Genomic DNA, 17,001 nt, shown 5'->3' with positions numbered 1-17,001 from the left:
AGGGTAAAGCAGGGTGGTGCAATAGCTTGAGATCTGACACCGCTTCAGTGAAATGTTGAATGTTCTTAGTGATGCGACAAATAGACAAGGCTAGTTTGTGCAGTTGTATCAAGGCGGAGGATTTAGGTAATTCTGGGTGTTCTAAGACATTGAGTATAGTCCTTTCCCTTCACCCTCCATCCAGGTAGTGGTCCATGAGGGGCAATTGTTCTCTCATAAACCAGGGTTTAATATTTCTCTGGCCTGCTATATAGTAAAGTCTGATAAAACCATTCCAGCTTGGTCCTTGGGTCTCTGTAGAGTAGATAGTTTCAATTTGGAGCGAGAAGAGCCCCAGATAAATACCATAAGGGAGTTCAAGGTTTGAAAAACATTTAGCTGCCATATATTGCAGAATGTATAAGCATTTAGGCTGAATGACCATTTTGATCAAATTCATACAACCCACCACTGAAAAGGGCAACCTAGACCATAATTTGAGTTTTGTCTTGACTAGTTCCTGTAATGAGGAAATGGTCTCGTCAATTGTCCCTTCATGGTCGCATAACATGGTGATTCCAAGATACTTTAACTTGGATACTACCGGCAGGCCACACCTGGAGACATGAGGGTCAACAGGTGGATCCCGAGCAGTATACATGATTGCAGATTTTGGCCAGTTAATATAATATATTCTCTCAATTCTCAGGATTATATATTAAGAGCTTGAGGAAAGGAGTTTTCTGGGTCTTGAAGAAGCAGGATCATGTCATCTGCATAGAGACCTAACACACTGTCTCACCCCTCCCATCGAATACCCATGACCTCCGGGGTATATTGCAGTCTTATGGCTAGTGCCTTTATCGCCATGGCAAATAGCGCCAGGGATAGGGGGCAGCCTTGCCTGGTGCCTCGTGCCAGGTAATTGCTGAACTACTCGGCATAATCTTTGAAAATTCCTGGAGAACAGGAGAAGTCCTAAAAGATTGGAAATGGGCAAATGTCCCCATCTTAAAAAAAGGGAAGTAGGCGGATGCAGGAAACTACAGACCTGTGAGGCTGATTCTATACCGGGAAAGATCTTTGAACAAATTATTAAACAGCATGTATGTAAGTACTTGAATAGAAATGGAGTAATTAACCAGAGCCAGCATGGGTTTGTAACAAACAAGTCATGCCAGACAAATCTAATTTCCTTCATAAGTGGCAAATTCAGTCAATGGTAGGCTGCTTTCACAACTGCGTTGGGGGTTCTGCTTTCTTGCTTCTTTTTGAAAGCAGGAAATCCTCTGGAAGAACATACCCGTCTTATGACAAAACCAAACAGCGCCAAACTGACCCCATTGACTATAACGTGGTCAGTTTGGTTTCCGCTCAGCTGTCTGGCAGTTTACAGGACAAAAAAGTCCTGCATTCTTCCGGCATTCTGTGCCGAAACCTCGAAAAAAGGGTGATTATACCTACCGATAATCGGGTTTCCAGGAGTCTCCACGACAGCACCACCTGAGATAGTCTCCTCCTAATAGGACAGGAACACACCGAGAGGTTAAAGCCTCCCCCCCCCCCTTCCTCAGTGTATTATAATGAACTGCCAGGGTAGGAGCGAACTTAAATTTTTACCTATCTGGTATTTTTTAAAACGTATATACCTATTAAACTTTTTTTTTTTTATATACATCTACTTCTTTCGGGAGGGAATGTACGGGTGCTGTCGTGGAGACTCCTGGAAACCCGATTATCGGGTAGGTATAATCACCCTTTTCCCAGGTCGTCTCCACGACAGCACCACCTGAGACGTACCAACTAAAGGTTATTCTAGGGTGGGATTGCCACCGAGAGGACCTTACGACCAAAGGTCATGTCCTCATCTAGCTGCACTTTTACCCTATAATGTTTGACAAAAGTGTGTGGCTTTTTCCACACTGCTGCCTTGCATATCTGTTCCACGGACGCCGAGCTATGCTCAGCCCATGAAGTCGCTACTGCCCTCGTGGAGTGGGCTTTAAGAGCCGAGAGGGCCTCCCTCCCCAGGGACTTATATGATTCAGTAATGGCCAGGCGGATCCACCTGGCTATAGAGCTTTTAGCTGCTTTGCCCTGGTTAGGGCCTGAGAACTGGATGCACAGGTTGTCGTCCTGCCTCCAGTGACCTGTGGCATCGATGTACTTCAGGACCGCTCTCCTGACATCTAAGCAATTTAGGGCTCTCTCTCGTTTTTTGGGTTATTAAAGAACGAGGGGATTACTATGTTCTGGGCCCTATGGAATGGTGACACTACTTTAGGCATAAAGGTCGGGTCTGTTTTGAAGACTAGCTTGGTGTCAGTGATTTTGAGAAGCGGGTGGCGGATGGATAGGGCTTGTAGCTCTATGATCCGTCTCGCTGAGGAAATGACCAGTAGGAAAATTGTCTTAATTGTGAGCATTCTTATTGAGAGACCTTCAATTGGTTCGAAGGGTTCCGCAGACATAGCCTCAGGACCCAATTTAAGTTCCAGTCGGGGCATAGATTTGTAGGTCTAGGTCGCAACCTATCTGCCGCTGTCAGGAATCTACTGATCCACTTGTCTTCTGCTAGCTTAGTGTCGAATAGGGCACTAAGGGCTGCTGTCTGGACTCTTAGGGTGCTCGGGGAGAGGCCCATATCCAGGCCCTCCTGTAAGAAATCCAGGATTAATGGGATGTCAGCACCATGGCTCGAGGAATCCTTCCCCTGTCTCCAAGAGATAAACCTATTCCAGATCTTTTGATAGATGAGATTGGTTGTCTCTTTCCTACTTGCCATTAGAGTCCTGACTACCTTGTCCGAGAACCCCCTGCCTCTCAGTGTGGATTCTTCAATATCCAGGCTGTTAAGTGGAGTCTGCTTATATCGGGGTAGTTGAGAGGCCCCTGTGTTAGTAGATCCGCGTGAGCGGGAAGGGTGACTGGGTCCTGGATGCTCAGGTTTCTTAGAAGGCTGAACCAACTCCTCCTTGGCCAAAAGGGAGCCACTAGGATCAGTGTGCATGTCTGCGACCTCAAGTGCTGCAACACTCTTGGGATTAATGGAATTGGGGGAAAGGCGTACACCAGTTCTCCTCCCCAATCCTGGCTCAGGGCGTCCACCGCTGTTGGCCGCTCCTCCGGTATGAGGGAGAAGTTCTCTACCTTGGTATTTTGTCTGGATGCAAACAGGTCCAGCTGTGGGAGACCCCATCTGTCCGTCATGATTCGGAATGCCTCCTGGGATAGAGACCACTCCCCCAGGTCTATACGCCTCCGGCTGAGGAAGTCTGCCCTCTGATTCAGGGATCCCTTCAAGTGTGTTGCTGAAATTGAGAGGATGCGGCCCAGCGAAAGATTCTTTGTGAGATGCTTTGTAGGGCTGGCGACCGCGTGATCCCCCGCCTGGCTTCTTTATTATGAAGAGTCTGGAGTAATGCCCCCAGGTCTCTTCTCTCTGAGGCTCTGAATGACACTGCATTTAGACGTAGTAGGTCCTGAACCGCTTGCTGGAGCAGGTGCAGTTGTTGCGCTGGACCTCTTGTAGTGACGTATCTTCTCCTGGGGAGGGACACCAGTTCGATCCGGTATCCCTGCTGTAGGATCTCCGGGATCCATGGGCCCCTGAAAATCGAGGCCCATCGATCCGCAAAATTTCCCCAGCCTCGCCCCTACTGGGATGGCGTCAGGGCTTCTGTTTGGCTGGATCCCCTTGATGAGGGTTGAAGAGGAAATTCCTCCCTCTACCCCCCTTGGGGTAACTCCAGCAGCCTGTCTTGCCTTTGCCCCTATACGGTTCTGGCTGCTGTGCTGGGGCCCGAAAGAAGGTCTTCCCCTTCTGCTGTTTCTCCTCCGGGAATCCTTTTCTTTTGTGGGATGCCTTCTCGAGGATCTTGTCCAGATCCGGACCAAAGAGAAACTGGCCATGAAATGGGATTGACCATAATTTGTTTTTCGAGGCTAAGTCGCCTGACCACAACTTTAGCCACAGGACCCTTCTAGCGGAATTGGTTAAGGCCGTTGCTTTCGCCGAGAGCTTTACCGACTCTGCTGCTGCGTCCGCCAGAAAACTTGTGGCCATTTTTAGTATAGGGAGTGAATCTATGATTTGTTCCCTCGGCGTTTTATTTGAAATATGGAGTTCCAGCTGCTCCAGCCATACCCCCAGGGTTCTAGCGACACACGTGGCTGCGACCCCTGGTCTGAGTGTACTGGCGGTTGTCTCCCATGATCTTCTCAGTAGGCTCTCCATCTTCCGATCCATTGGATCCCTCAGCTGCGTGGCGTCTTCGAAGGGCAAGGTTGTCTTTTTAGCCACCTTAGCCACTGTGACGTCCACTCTGGGTATTTCCTCCCAACTTTCCTCTGGGTATTTCCTCCTCGAGCACTAGTTCTTCCGGTTCTGACCCCGAAATGGGGTACCACTAGGGAAAAGTGATATGGAAAAGGATCTGGGGGTATTAGTGGATAATAGACTAAACTGGAGTAACCAATGCCAGTCAGCCGCTGCAAAGGCAAATAAAGTCTTGGGGTGCATCAAAAGAGGTATAGGGGCGAAGGACGAGAACATTATCCTTCCATTATATAAGGCACTTGTCAGACCTCACATGGAATACTGCGTACAATTCTGGACACCGGTGCTCAGGAAAGATGTTACAGTGCTGGAGGGGGTTCAAAGAAGGGCAACTAAACTAATACATGGAATGACAGGACTGGAATACCCAGAGAGGTTATCCAAATTGGGACTATTTACTCTAGAAAAAAGAAGGTTAAGAGGCGACCAAATAACCATGTATAAGTACATGAGGGGACAACACATGGATCTCTCCCGCGATCTGTTTACACCCAGGACCACGACGGTAACAAGAGGACATCCGCTACGATTAGAGGAAAGTAGGTTTCATCACCAACACAGAAAGGGGTTCTTTACTGTAAGAGCAGTTAGACTGTGGAACTCTCTACCGGAGGAAGTGGTGATGGCAAAATCCATAGAGGAGTTTAAAAGGGGACTTGATGTCTTTCTGGAGAAGGATATTACAGGATATAAATATTAGGTTAAGTGTCAATCCTGGTATATAGGCAGGTAGGAACTATTAGGGGTTGATCCAGGGAACAGTCTGATTGCCATTAGGGAGTCGGGAAGGAATTTTTCCCCCAAAAGGGCTAATTGACTTCTGGCCTTGGGGTTTTTTGCCTTCCTCTGGATCAACACAGTAGGATAGACAGGCTGGACTAGATGGACAATGTCTTCATTCGGCCTTACATACTATGTTACTATGTTACTATGAACTCTTTTCAGAATCTGAGTGCTCCACTGGGCTATACGTCCTTCTCCGGCGTTTCGCCCTGGATGCCCCCATTGGTGGTGTTTTTAGAGTTGTCAGGGCTGACCGTACCTCCTCCCTGACCAGTTTCCTGACATCCTCAAGGAATCCCCCCCGATTCCTCCTTAACTAGCCTGGCTATGCATGTTTTGCATAACGACTTCACATACGTAGCCGGCAGTCTTGCGCCGCATTCTGCGCATTTTTTTGCTTTTGTTCTGGGAGGCGCATCCCTTTTATCCCCCTGGCAGATAAACAAAATTTTTGCGGATAAGGATGCAACCTTCACAATAACACATAAGAATCTGCATGACCTTGTTTGCCCCACTGGCTACTTACAGTTCCCGCTGCGGCTGAACATTCCGCAACCTCTGGTGCTGGAGCACTCATGTTTACTGCTGGTGCTGCAGACACTCTTGGGGCAGTAAGCCAAACACTGACCGAATGGCTTTTACTTGACCTGCGCCTCTATCCTCTCTCAGGTTCCTATGTTTTTTTAAATTTGGCGCCTTTTGGACCAAGCCCCGCCCCCTCCACGCTCCGGTCGAGATGACGTCATCGCACTAGTCATGTGACGCGGCGCCCCGCCCCCTCCAACACGCGTCAAGGGGATCCCGGAAGCGCCGCGCCCGGTCCTAAGCCGGCACGGGAGAAGAGCTGGAGCCCCGCTTTGAACCCCCCATGAGCCGCCGCGGGAGGAACCTGGCCCGGGGGAACCACCCCATATGGCGTCCCAGGAGCGGCTCTGCAGGAAGGGAGGACAGGCTGACCCACTGCCCTCCGATCCGCCGGTAAGGATCTTCTGGCTGGCGTCTCCACCAGCCCCTCTCGGTGATCCCACCTCCTGGCAGGACAGGAAAACACTGAGGAAGGTGGGGAAGGGGGGGAGATTTTAACCTCTCGATGTGTTCCTGTCCTATCAGGAGGAGACGATCTCAGGTGGTGCTGTCGTGGGGACGACTCGGGGAAAAAAGGTTCCAGCACAGATGTGAAGCCAGCCTAAAAGGCTCTTGTGAGCAGTGCATACACATAACTCAACCCGCACTACAGGCTAAGTATTGCATTTTTCTTATGAATGGACCAGTTCTCAAAAGAGCATATCATGAAGTGTCTGCAGAGTGGAGCTCCTCTAAAGTGCACTGATATCATAGGACATCTCCTAACATACCCCTAATATGACGAAAAGGAATGACCATCGATCTGGATGAACTTTTCCCTTTCTAAAGATGAAGGCGATTAAATAGACGTAAAGAACAATGGATGCACCGTAGACAAGGATTTCCAGGATCTGCAAGACAATATTGTGTAACAGTTAAATCACTCACCAACATATTGAATATTAGCCGACAGAGCGGAGTACAAGAGGTGTCAGCAGACTACAGAAGGCATCGACAGATTAAGCATTCATCAGTTAAGTACAGGAGCCGTCAACAGAGGACAGGAGGAATCTGTCAGCAGCGGACAGCGTGTAGTGGCTAAACACAGAGAATAGAACCCATTGATTTCAATGGGATCGTTCTCATAAATGCGTTTTGCACATTTCATATGTACCAAAAAAAAAAAATAGGTCCTTCTCTATTTTCCTGCGTTTTCCACAGCGAAACTGTCATAGAAGTCTGCGCAAATACGCAAGGGGGAGCATGAAACACAGCGCAAAAAGCAGGAAAAGAAGACAGCTTGCCTTCACTAAATTCCATGGAAACGGGGTGTGAACTGACCCTGTGTTCACAAAAATGACAGTAATATGTACAGACAGGGTTAAAGTCCTTGCACACGGGCCTGAACGTTCTTACGAAAACTTGCTTGACCGACAATTGAGTTGTGTAAAATGACCAACGCTCAGCAGACAAACAAGCGAACGTTCCTTCATCGGCTGATTGTGTCATTTAGGTGCGCATTTAATGCTTGCTGGTCGGCTGCACATTAGGCCATGTATATGGAGAGATGTCCAGCTGATCACAATGATCATCCCCACAGAGCAGATAATCTACTTGTGCACACACAGGGAACCAACGTCGGCTTACATACTCCTTTATCCACCCTGTAAAAGGACCTTTTGGATTGCCGCCTGACATACTCCTTTGTCCGCCCTGCAAAAGCTCCTTTAACCCCTTAGTGACGGCGCTATCTTAAAACTACGTCCTGCTGTTGCAGGATGTGCATGGAGGGAGGTAGCGCCGCTATCTCCCTCCATACAGCGTGGGCGTCAGCTGTTTATTACAGCTGACACCCGCAGGCAATAGCCGCGCTCGGCCGTTTGCGGCTATTAACCCTTTAAATGCCACTGTCAATTCTGACAGCAGCATTTAAATCCCCCGAACAGCCCCGCACGGCCCCCCGCAGTAAGATCGGGGGAGCCGTACAGGTGTCATGGCAGACGGGGGCCTTTAGAAAGGCCCCAAGGCTGCCTTAGCAGACTGCCTGTCAAGCCATCCCCGTGGGGTGGCTTGATAGACTGCCTGTGAAAAAGCAGTATGATGTAATGCTATAGTATTACGTCATACTGCAGGAGCGATCAAAGCATCGCATGTTAAAAAAAATAAATAAAGTTTTTGTAATTGTAAAAAAAAAAAAGTTATAAAAGTTTAAATCACCCCCCTTTTGCCATATCTATTATTAAAAAATCTAAATAATAAAATAAAAATATGCATTTGGTATCGCCGCGTCCGTAAAAGTCCGATCTATCAAAGCAGCACATTATTTTTCCTGTACGGTGAACGACGTCCAGAAAAAAAAATGAACGCCAGAAATACACTTTTTTAGTTACCCTGTCTCCCAGAAAAAATGCAATAAAAAGCGATCAAAAAGACGTATGTATTCCAAATTGATACTATCAGAAACTACAGGACATCCCGCAAAAAATAAGCCCTTGCTCAACTACGTCGACGAAAAAATAAAAACGTTATCGCGCGCACAAAATGACCGCAGAAAATAATTGAAATAAATTAAATATCTTAAAAAAAAAAATACAAGTACTACAACAAAAACAATACTATATAAGTTTGGTATCGTAGCAATCGTACTGACCCATAGAATAAAAATATCAGGTCTTTTTTGTTGCAGTTTGTGCGCCGTAGAAACAGGACGCACCGAAAGATGGTGGAATGTCGTTTTGGTTTCCATTTCTCTCCGCTAAGAATTTTTAAAAAGTTTTTCAGTACATTTTATGGTACAATAAATAGTGCCATTAAAAAATACAACTCGTCCCGCAAACAACAAGCCCTCATACAGCGACGTCGATGGCTAAATAAAGGAGGTACGATTTTTTTAAAAGGGAGTAGGAAAAAACAAAAATGGGAAAAAAGCAAAAAAGCTCCGTCACTAAGGGGTTAAGATTGTTCTCTTTTTTTCTAGGAACTGTAGTAGCACTACACAAATATGAAGAATCACACTTACCAGGAGGGCAACCTGCCAGAAAGGAATAATTATTTTGTAGTTAAATGCAAACAATATGGCTACCATCATAAAAAGTAGCAGCCAGTAGAGGGCAGTGTCCACCAAGGCCTGTCCACACCAGTAGGCTGATGGGAAGAGGCCAGAGATCCGTAGCTGAGAACGAGCTTTGATCTGAAAGAAAAGAAAGAGGACGCCAATGATTCAGTGGATTTCAAACATTACAAATGGGAAGATGAAACAATACCTCTACAGCGCCCCCTATTGGAAGGCAGCATTCCAGCAAGTCCATGTCAGACCTTTTAACAAACTTTGTAACAATGACTGGGAAAAATTCTGGCTTTATGTTATATTCCCCTTCATTGTTACAAAGTTTCTTAAGAAGTCTGACATGGACTTGCAGGAATGCTGCCTTCCAATAGGTGGTGCTGTAGAGGTATTGTTGAGTCTTACCATTTGCATATTTCCCAGAGGAGCATGGATAATAATAATAATCTTTATTTGTATAGCGCCAACTTATTTTGCAGCGCTTTCAAGCATGGGATAAATGCAAACAGTACAACAATTACAATGTGAGGTACAGTCAGTTTGAAACAAAAGGGGTGGGGGCTATACAGGAGATACAAGGGGGGCAGTGAGGCATGAGGAACACAGGCAGTAGGGGATTTCACGTGGAAATCCGTTATTAGAAAGCAAACGGGGTGGGCGGTAAGGTGGTACAGGGGTAGAGGTCGTATGTGATAGACAGGGTGGAAGATGTGGGGAGGCATAGGGAGGAGCGGAGAACTAGGTCAGGGGATTTGGTATGCTTCCCTGAAGAGGTGTGTTTTTAAGGTGCGTCTGAAATTTCGTGCATCGGGAATTGTCCGGATGCCTTGGGGTAGAGCGTTCCAGAGGATGGGTGCTGCTCTGGTGAAGTCCTGGTGGCAAGCATGTGAAGTTCGTATTACAGAGGTGTTTAATCTGAGTGTGTTAGCGGATCGGAGTGAGCGGACTGGGTGGTTTACGGATTGGAGGGAGCCGATGTATGGTGGCGCGGCGCCATGCAGAGCTTTGTGAGTGAGGTTGAAGGGTTTAAATTAATTCTGCAGTGGATGGGCAGCCAATGCAGCGACTGGCATAATGCAGAGGCGTCTGAGTAACTGCTGTATAGAAAAATGAGCCTAGCTGCCGCATTTAGTATGGATTGGAGCGAGTCTAGTGCGGGGGAGGCCGATGGGTAGCAAGTTGCAGTAGTCGAGTCAGGAGTGGATGAGAGCGACCACAAGTGTCTTTAGCGTGTCCGTGGTGAGGAACGGATGTATTTTAGCAATATTTCTGAGGTGCATGTGGCATGTTTGGGCCAGAGACTGGATATGGGGGGTAAAGGAAAGGTCAGAGTCCAGTGTGACACCAAGGCATCAGGCATGTCGTCTGGGGGTTATGATGGTGCCAGACACTGGAATGGAGATGTTGAGGGGAGGTCGGGTGGAAGGCGGAAAGATGAGGTCAGTTTTAAAGAGGTTAAGTTTGGGAAAAAGGGAGGACATAGTATTAGGGACAGCGGACAGACAGTTGGTGATATTTTGGAGGAATGGTTCAGAGATGTCATGGCCTTGGATGGTCTCGTCACACCTTCCAGGTGCTTTCCTTAAGGAAAAATGATACCATTTCCATCTGTACTGTTTACCCCTAAAGAGCAGCAGAACAATTAACATCCATACGTGGGGTGAATGTAGGAATGAAGCATTTCATGAACTATGATATATGTGGCTTTGACCTTATTTCCCATAATCCACTGCACCACACCCTATCACATCAAATTATATAATAGCATATTTAACGCAGATGTCTGGACCAGAAAAAACCTTTAAAATAGGACTATGACAGCCCAATGGTGATGAGTGCAGATCTGGTATGATTGTAGTATAGGACATTATGTTGCCTGGCAAAAGTCTGATCAGTCCTGGGCACGTCTATCAGTGCAGTGCTAAAGGATTCCAAATGGCAGCCACCAGAGGTGTGAATGCAGCTCCGGCTGTGACTGGAGTATGTAATACATAGTGTGAGACGGTGACCGGCAAGGTGCTGGAGGGCAGGTATATTTCGCCTAGGATGCTCTCCTATGCTGCCTTGGGGAGCGCTTGGGCAGATACGTGCCACCGAGCAGCCTGGGCTCGGTGGAGGAAGCCGGCAGTATGGTGTCAGTAACACTAAGTTACTAACACGTTGTAGCGTGTAAGTGGCTCCAAGCCACATAATCCGGGCCGGCTTTTCCTGGAGTGGTCAAAGCGAAGGGTGGGATGGCCACTCCCATGTACCAGGTGGGGCTGGTACCAGGCCTTATAAAGCCTGGGCGTACAGGGCCAGGAGGAGAGCTGAGACCTTTGCAGGTCTGAGAGTCCTGGCTGGCGGTGTGCAGGAGTCATTTGTTTACCAGTACGTAGACAGGGACGCTCCATGTATAGTAAGTGCTCAGACGAGCAGGATTTACGTTATGTTTGCCTGATGTTAAGGCCTGTCTTTTGCTTTTGTTTGCTTGGAAATAAACCCAGGCAAAGCCTGGACTAAAGACTTTATCCTATGTGTCACTGTCTCTGACTGCTTATGCCCAGGTTGCTACCGATCCTAAACGCTAATCCCTCACAATAGTTACATTATATTTTATACTACTGTCATATTCAGAGCAGCAGTCAGAAGTCTGCTAGTCTCCTTATCAGACCTTGTGAGTGTCAGCACAGTGCTGACGGATTCTAGCTGCCACCCAAAACAAGTGGCACCCATTGCAGCTCTGAAAGTGACAAGGGTATAGGATATGATTGGGACTCGGACTATGTCACATCCAAGGTAGCATTTAGAAATCTACTAGACCCCAAGTGTCATTCAGCACAGTGCCAGGTGGAGATGTGTTATGAAAGAGGTACATGACACAATATTAACTTACATCATGTATTGTACATCCAGAGCCGCATTCAGAAATTTGCAAGATCCAAAATGTATCTCTCAGTCCCAGGAGGGTAGTAATGTGAAGATAGAAGGAAATCCAGCCTTGCAGTAATTCCAATAAAAATGGGGACATAAGAATGTACATAAGATAGTGTAGTGGCCCCAAACACCTATTCCTGGCCCCTCCATAAATGTCAGACATGTAATGTCCTTTGTGTAGATGCACTGTGCAAAATGTCTCATCTCCTGTTATGTATTGCACAGCTGCAGCAAATGAAGAGTTAGGCCTCATGTCCACGGGGAAAATCAGGCCCGCTGCGGATTCTTCATGTACAATCCGTAGCGGGTGCCTCCTGCCCCGCGGACATGAGGAAAATCGGAATAAACTCACCTGCTGTGGACGATGCGGATCTTCCTTCCTTCGCGGCCGGATCTTCTTTCTTCGACCCGGCAGACGTGCTCGGCACGCCGGCGGCGTGCTGCGCGCATGCATTGGGCACATCCGCCGGGCCAAAGAAAGAAGATCCGGCCGCGAAGAAGGGAAGAACCGCATCGTCCGGAGCAGGTGAGTTTAATTCTGGTACGGGTCTCTCGCGGAACCGGACGGCTTCCATAGGCTTCAATAGAAGCCTGCGGGAGCCGTCCCCGCGGGAGACCCGCGCGAAAATGGAATATATCCATTTTTTTTTCCCGCACGCGGATGCGCGCCTGACGGGAAAAATGACATCCGCAGGTATTTAACTACCTGCGAGTGTCCAATGCATCCCTATGGGCGCGCGGATCCGCGTGCAGGAGAAACGCTGCGGATTTTAAGCCCGTGGACATGAGGCCTTAAAGGGGTTGTCTCGCGGCAGCAAATTGGGTTATACACTTCTGTATGGCCATATTAATGCACTTTGTAATGTACATCGTGCATTAAATATGAGCCATACAGAAGTTATTCACTTACCTGCTCCGTAGCTAGCGTCCACGTCACCATGGATCCGTCTAATTCTGATGTCTTCTGGCGTTTTTAAGACGCGCTTGCGCAGTCCGTGCTTCTGCCTGGTGAATGGGGCCGCTCGTGCCGGAGAGCTGCTCACCGCGTCGTCATCGTAGCTCCGCCCCGTCACGTGTGCCGATTCCAGCCAATCAGGAGGCTGGAATCGGCAATGGACCGCACAGAGCCCATGGTGCACCATGGGAGAAGACCCACGGTGCACCATGGGAGAAAACAGCAGTGCATCCCTGGGAAAGGACCGGCGGCCATCTTAGGGAGAAGATTTTTATAACTTCATATTTTGTCGGATCGGTGAGTAGCAAGAGGTTTAAAAACCGCTTTAAATTGCTATTTTATGCCAGGGGGGGGCAGGGGGAATGGGCTAATGTAAAATTTTGATGTTTGCCGTGAGACAACCCCTTTAATGTCTGGATGTGGCTGGGATATGTCTGCAAAAGTATCAATTTATGTCCTGCCATGTGGTATGCTAGAGACTATAAATACGAGTTTCTTACAGCAGGAAGAAGGTTCTTCTTCTGGTGTTCTGTTCTTCTGGGTTCCTGAGCAAGAATGCTAGCCACATGGGGGTACCTTCAACCCTCATGAGATGAAGAATGGAAGAGAAAGAGCGGTTTCCTGAAGTCCCCAATGCCAGGAACCATTAGAGAGTAAGGAGAGTGAGAGCAAGCGAGAGGAGTGAAGAGAGTGGAGACCACCGTGCAGAGATACTACTACAAGTAAGTGTCTGTGGAGAGGTTGCCCCTTCCAGGAGCCGTACCATACAGAAAATGAGGACTGTAGGACCAGCATCATCCTGAGTTCCCTCCCTGACCTCCTTTCCTCTGTTTTACCTGCACCAGTTTGTTTTATCTGTCCAGTGTTAAAGTTTCAAGTAAAGTTTTGCCAGGCCCTGACCGTTCCCAGTGACTGAAGTACTTAAATACTACATCGTGTGTCGACTCTGCCAAGGTTCATTCCAGTGAGTAAGGAAAGGTGGCTTCACGCGACAACCTGAAATTCCATCACATGTATATAGGTCATCCCTATCCTAGGGGTGTCCGGAGGAGACCCAGTGATACTCAGGCAGAGGTCACGTGTGTCCCTCTAAGGAGGAGTCTGGTAAGCGCCACCGTGACAACGCTACCCTCCCAGCTCCTCGGTGTGGGCCTCGTGTCCCGAGTGTCCGTCTCAGTCGCTGCAATAACAGATTTTTTCCCAGCAACCTGTTCTCTCAATCACTCGCTGCACAAAATGCATTATATGTATCTTCTATGTGTTTATATGTATCCATTGGAAGAAAGCCCAGTTCTTAATGGAAGGAGTGCAGTGCTGGATTTCCTTCTATCTTCACTTGGGTTGATTCCTGCATTTTCATGTACGCACTGAAGCAGCTGCACCAGCTGTTGCAGAGCTGGTGTGCTTATTAGTAGAGGTGTGAATACAGCTCTGGAGGACATAACGCAAGATAAGTACAGCAAAGTACTTTCCATTGTAAGCAGATTTGTTCGTCTATGTGGAGTTCACACATCCAGACTGTTAGACGTCTGAGTGGATAACTAGCAATAGATTTATACCCACCTTATAGTCCTCAACGCTGCTCATTGCAAAGTGGGGGGCAAGACCAGATGCAAAAAACAGGAAGGACGCGCCAACGTAGAACAGTCCGTAATAGGATAAGTAATCCAGGTCCTGGAAAGACAGGAAAACATAATCAGGACACCAGTTCACCCCACAGGGTATCGATCAATTCTGGCATTAACAAATACTTGTACAAAACCAGTAATCAGGGAGTCCAACCAGTGAAAACAATATTAACTGAACTCCCTGAACCATAACCAATATGGCTGCATTCACAAGGACCCTTCTAGACGAGCCGATTCTCCTTTGAATGAGCGGACAAGCGAGTGACGTCACCGCCGGCTCGTTGGCTCTCGTGCAGCCTGTTTAGACAGGCAGATACATTGTTGGCTCGTCCACACGAGAATCGTTCAGCCTTTCTCATTCGCTCTATAAGACTGAACGATCATTGGTTAAACCAAATGATAAGCAAACAAGACACCAATCTTTTCCTCTCTTTCCCGGCCGGTGTAAAAGACGGAAAAGATAGGACTTACACCCCGGAAAATCGCCCATCTAAACAAATGCATTGAAATCCAATGCTTCAGATGGTCGCAATTTTTGGCCACGTTTTATCGCGGCAAAATCGTGGCAATAAAACGCTCATGTGAAAGTAGCCTTAAGGCCGGGCTCACACGATAGTATGATAAACACAGCGGTTTACTGTGGTGTGGACTGATGAATCAACACATATTGCATCTCCTTTTGCCCACGCATGGCAGTGTAACTCACGCACTCTGTCCTGCACTGGCTTCCGGGTTTCTTTTACTTTTCCTGCTCTGTCTCTTAGCGATGTTGCGTATAAAAGCTGCACATATGCAATATAATTGCGTATGTACCCATAGAACAACAGGGCTCTCTTGTGCACAATAAGTAGTAAAATAGAACATGCTGTGTTCTTTTTTTACACGTGTATTATACGCGATAAATAAACACATGAGTGTAAAGTGCCATGATGTACAGCGTATTATGGGCACGTAATACGCAATTCAAATACATTTGTGAGAGTCCGGTCTAAGACTTGTGACCCACCCAGAGGTGTAGCTAGACTTTCCTTCGCCTGGGGCAATGATTCAGTTTGCCTCCACCCCCATCTGAAACTCGCTCAATAATATACAGCTAAAGTGATAGTTTTTAATTATGGACTCCGTCAGATTACTTCTGCAAAAAAGCTAATGGTGGGCCAGCAAGTCAGGCAGAAGGTCCGGACTCAGAACACAAGGTAGTGACCGTCTGGAGATGGCCATACACCGTAGAGCGCTTGTTGGGCTAACAGCTATTCCTCCATACACATGCCAGTGGCAGTATGTTATTTGCACTGGTGCCTAGAGCTGCAGAACAGCAGCCAGGAGTGAGGAGGGGGAGTCTTAATGACTGCTTCCCTTAAGGGGTGTCACGCCTCCTTAAAGGGGTTGTCTCGCGAAAGCAAGTGGGCTTATACACTTCTGTATGGCCATATTAATGCACTTTATAATGTACATCGTGCATTAAATATGAGCCATACAGAAGTTATTCACTTACCTGCTCCGTTGCTGGCGTCCCCGTCTCCATCTAATTTCGCTGGCTTCCTGCTTTTTTAGACGCGCTTGCGCTGTGCGGTCTTCTGCCTGGTGAATGGGGCCGCTCGTGCCGGAGAGCTGCTCACCGCGTCATCGTAGCTCCGCCCCGTCACGTGTGCCGATTCCAGCCAATCAGGAGGCTGGAATCGGCAATGGAACGCAAGGAAGGAGAAGAAAATCCACGGTGCACCATGGGAGAAGACCCGCGGTGCACCGTGGGAGAAGACCAGCGGCGCCATCTTTAAAAGAAGAATAGAAGAAGCTGCAGAACGCTGATGCAGGTAAGTGCGATGTGCTTTTTAAAAGCTAACCTATGCTTTCTTTTTAACAGGGCAGAATGCGGGGGTAAGTGAAAAATTTTTTTTTTCGCTTTCGCCGCGAGACAACCCCTTTAAGGAGAGCACGCAGAAGGTAAGCGGGCTGGGAGGGGCATAGTCCCTCCCCAAGGAAAACATCTAGAAGGTGAGTGAGGAGACATATAGGCAAGCTCCTCTGGGTAATTTATGCAAATAAGGAAGATGGAATACCACCTTTGCAGCGCCCCTTCCAACCCACCCACCTCCTGGATGTCTCCTTAAGGAGACATGACACCCTTCCTGACCCACGTTATAGGCCTCTCACTAGCCAAACCAGAAACCTACTGCACACTGATGGAGGGCAAAACCCCCGAAACAGCTGTCTGTGTATGGATTCTGGCTTGGTTTCCTATTCCCAATCATTAAGACTTGTTAAAAAGTCACATTGATTGTCGGCTTTTTGCGTTGGTGCGAATAAGCCCTTGGGCATACTAAGAGGTCTGTGCAAATAGCAACCTTTATTCTACCAATTAAAATGCACCAATTCTGTGTTTCCCCAAACAGTACATCAGTGTTTCCCAACTCCAGTCCTCAGGGACTCCCAACAGGATATCCTATAGTAAGAACACCTGTGCCACCGAAAATAATTACATCACCCGTACAACACTGTGGAAATCCTGAAAACATGACCCGTTGGGGTAGCTGAGGACTGAAGTTGGGGAAACAATCCAATACATAATATAACCAATAGCTCCAAAATGTACTGTGGGGTAGCAGTTTTACCATGATTCAGAAGTGAAGAAGCTTCCTGCCACTGATAACCACTAGTCTGTATCTAGCCCTCTGGCTTTCCTTATTATACCCATCATAGGGTGATCGCCCTGAAAAGGGTGGCCCTACTGTATACCGCAGCCTCCCTCTATCAAACCACACTTTGCCTCTAT

General features: G+C 47.7%; 1 protein-coding gene across 2 annotated transcripts in view; it reads right to left on the bottom strand.

The window, feature by feature from the left end:
• Positions 1 to 17,001, bottom strand: part of LOC136587770 (ABC-type organic anion transporter ABCA8-like) — a 146,722-nt gene that overhangs the window by 41,554 nt on the left and 88,167 nt on the right. For both annotated transcript variants that reach the window (XM_066586533.1, XM_066586532.1), the window contains exons 23-25: positions 14,164 to 14,274; positions 8,685 to 8,855; positions 6,457 to 6,576 (exon numbers count right to left, since the gene is read on the bottom strand). In XM_066586533.1, the coding sequence (XP_066442630.1) occupies positions 6,457 to 6,576; positions 8,685 to 8,855; positions 14,164 to 14,274 (402 nt within the window). The remainder of the gene's footprint in view (positions 1 to 6,456; positions 6,577 to 8,684; positions 8,856 to 14,163; positions 14,275 to 17,001) is intronic.

This window comes from Eleutherodactylus coqui, chromosome 13 (genome assembly GCF_035609145.1).
Source record: "Eleutherodactylus coqui strain aEleCoq1 chromosome 13, aEleCoq1.hap1, whole genome shotgun sequence".
In the NCBI taxonomy this organism is placed as follows: domain Eukaryota; kingdom Metazoa; phylum Chordata; class Amphibia; order Anura; family Eleutherodactylidae; genus Eleutherodactylus; species Eleutherodactylus coqui.
Note: the sequence above shows the minus strand (reverse complement) of the source record. Positions and strands in the feature narration are given on the sequence as shown.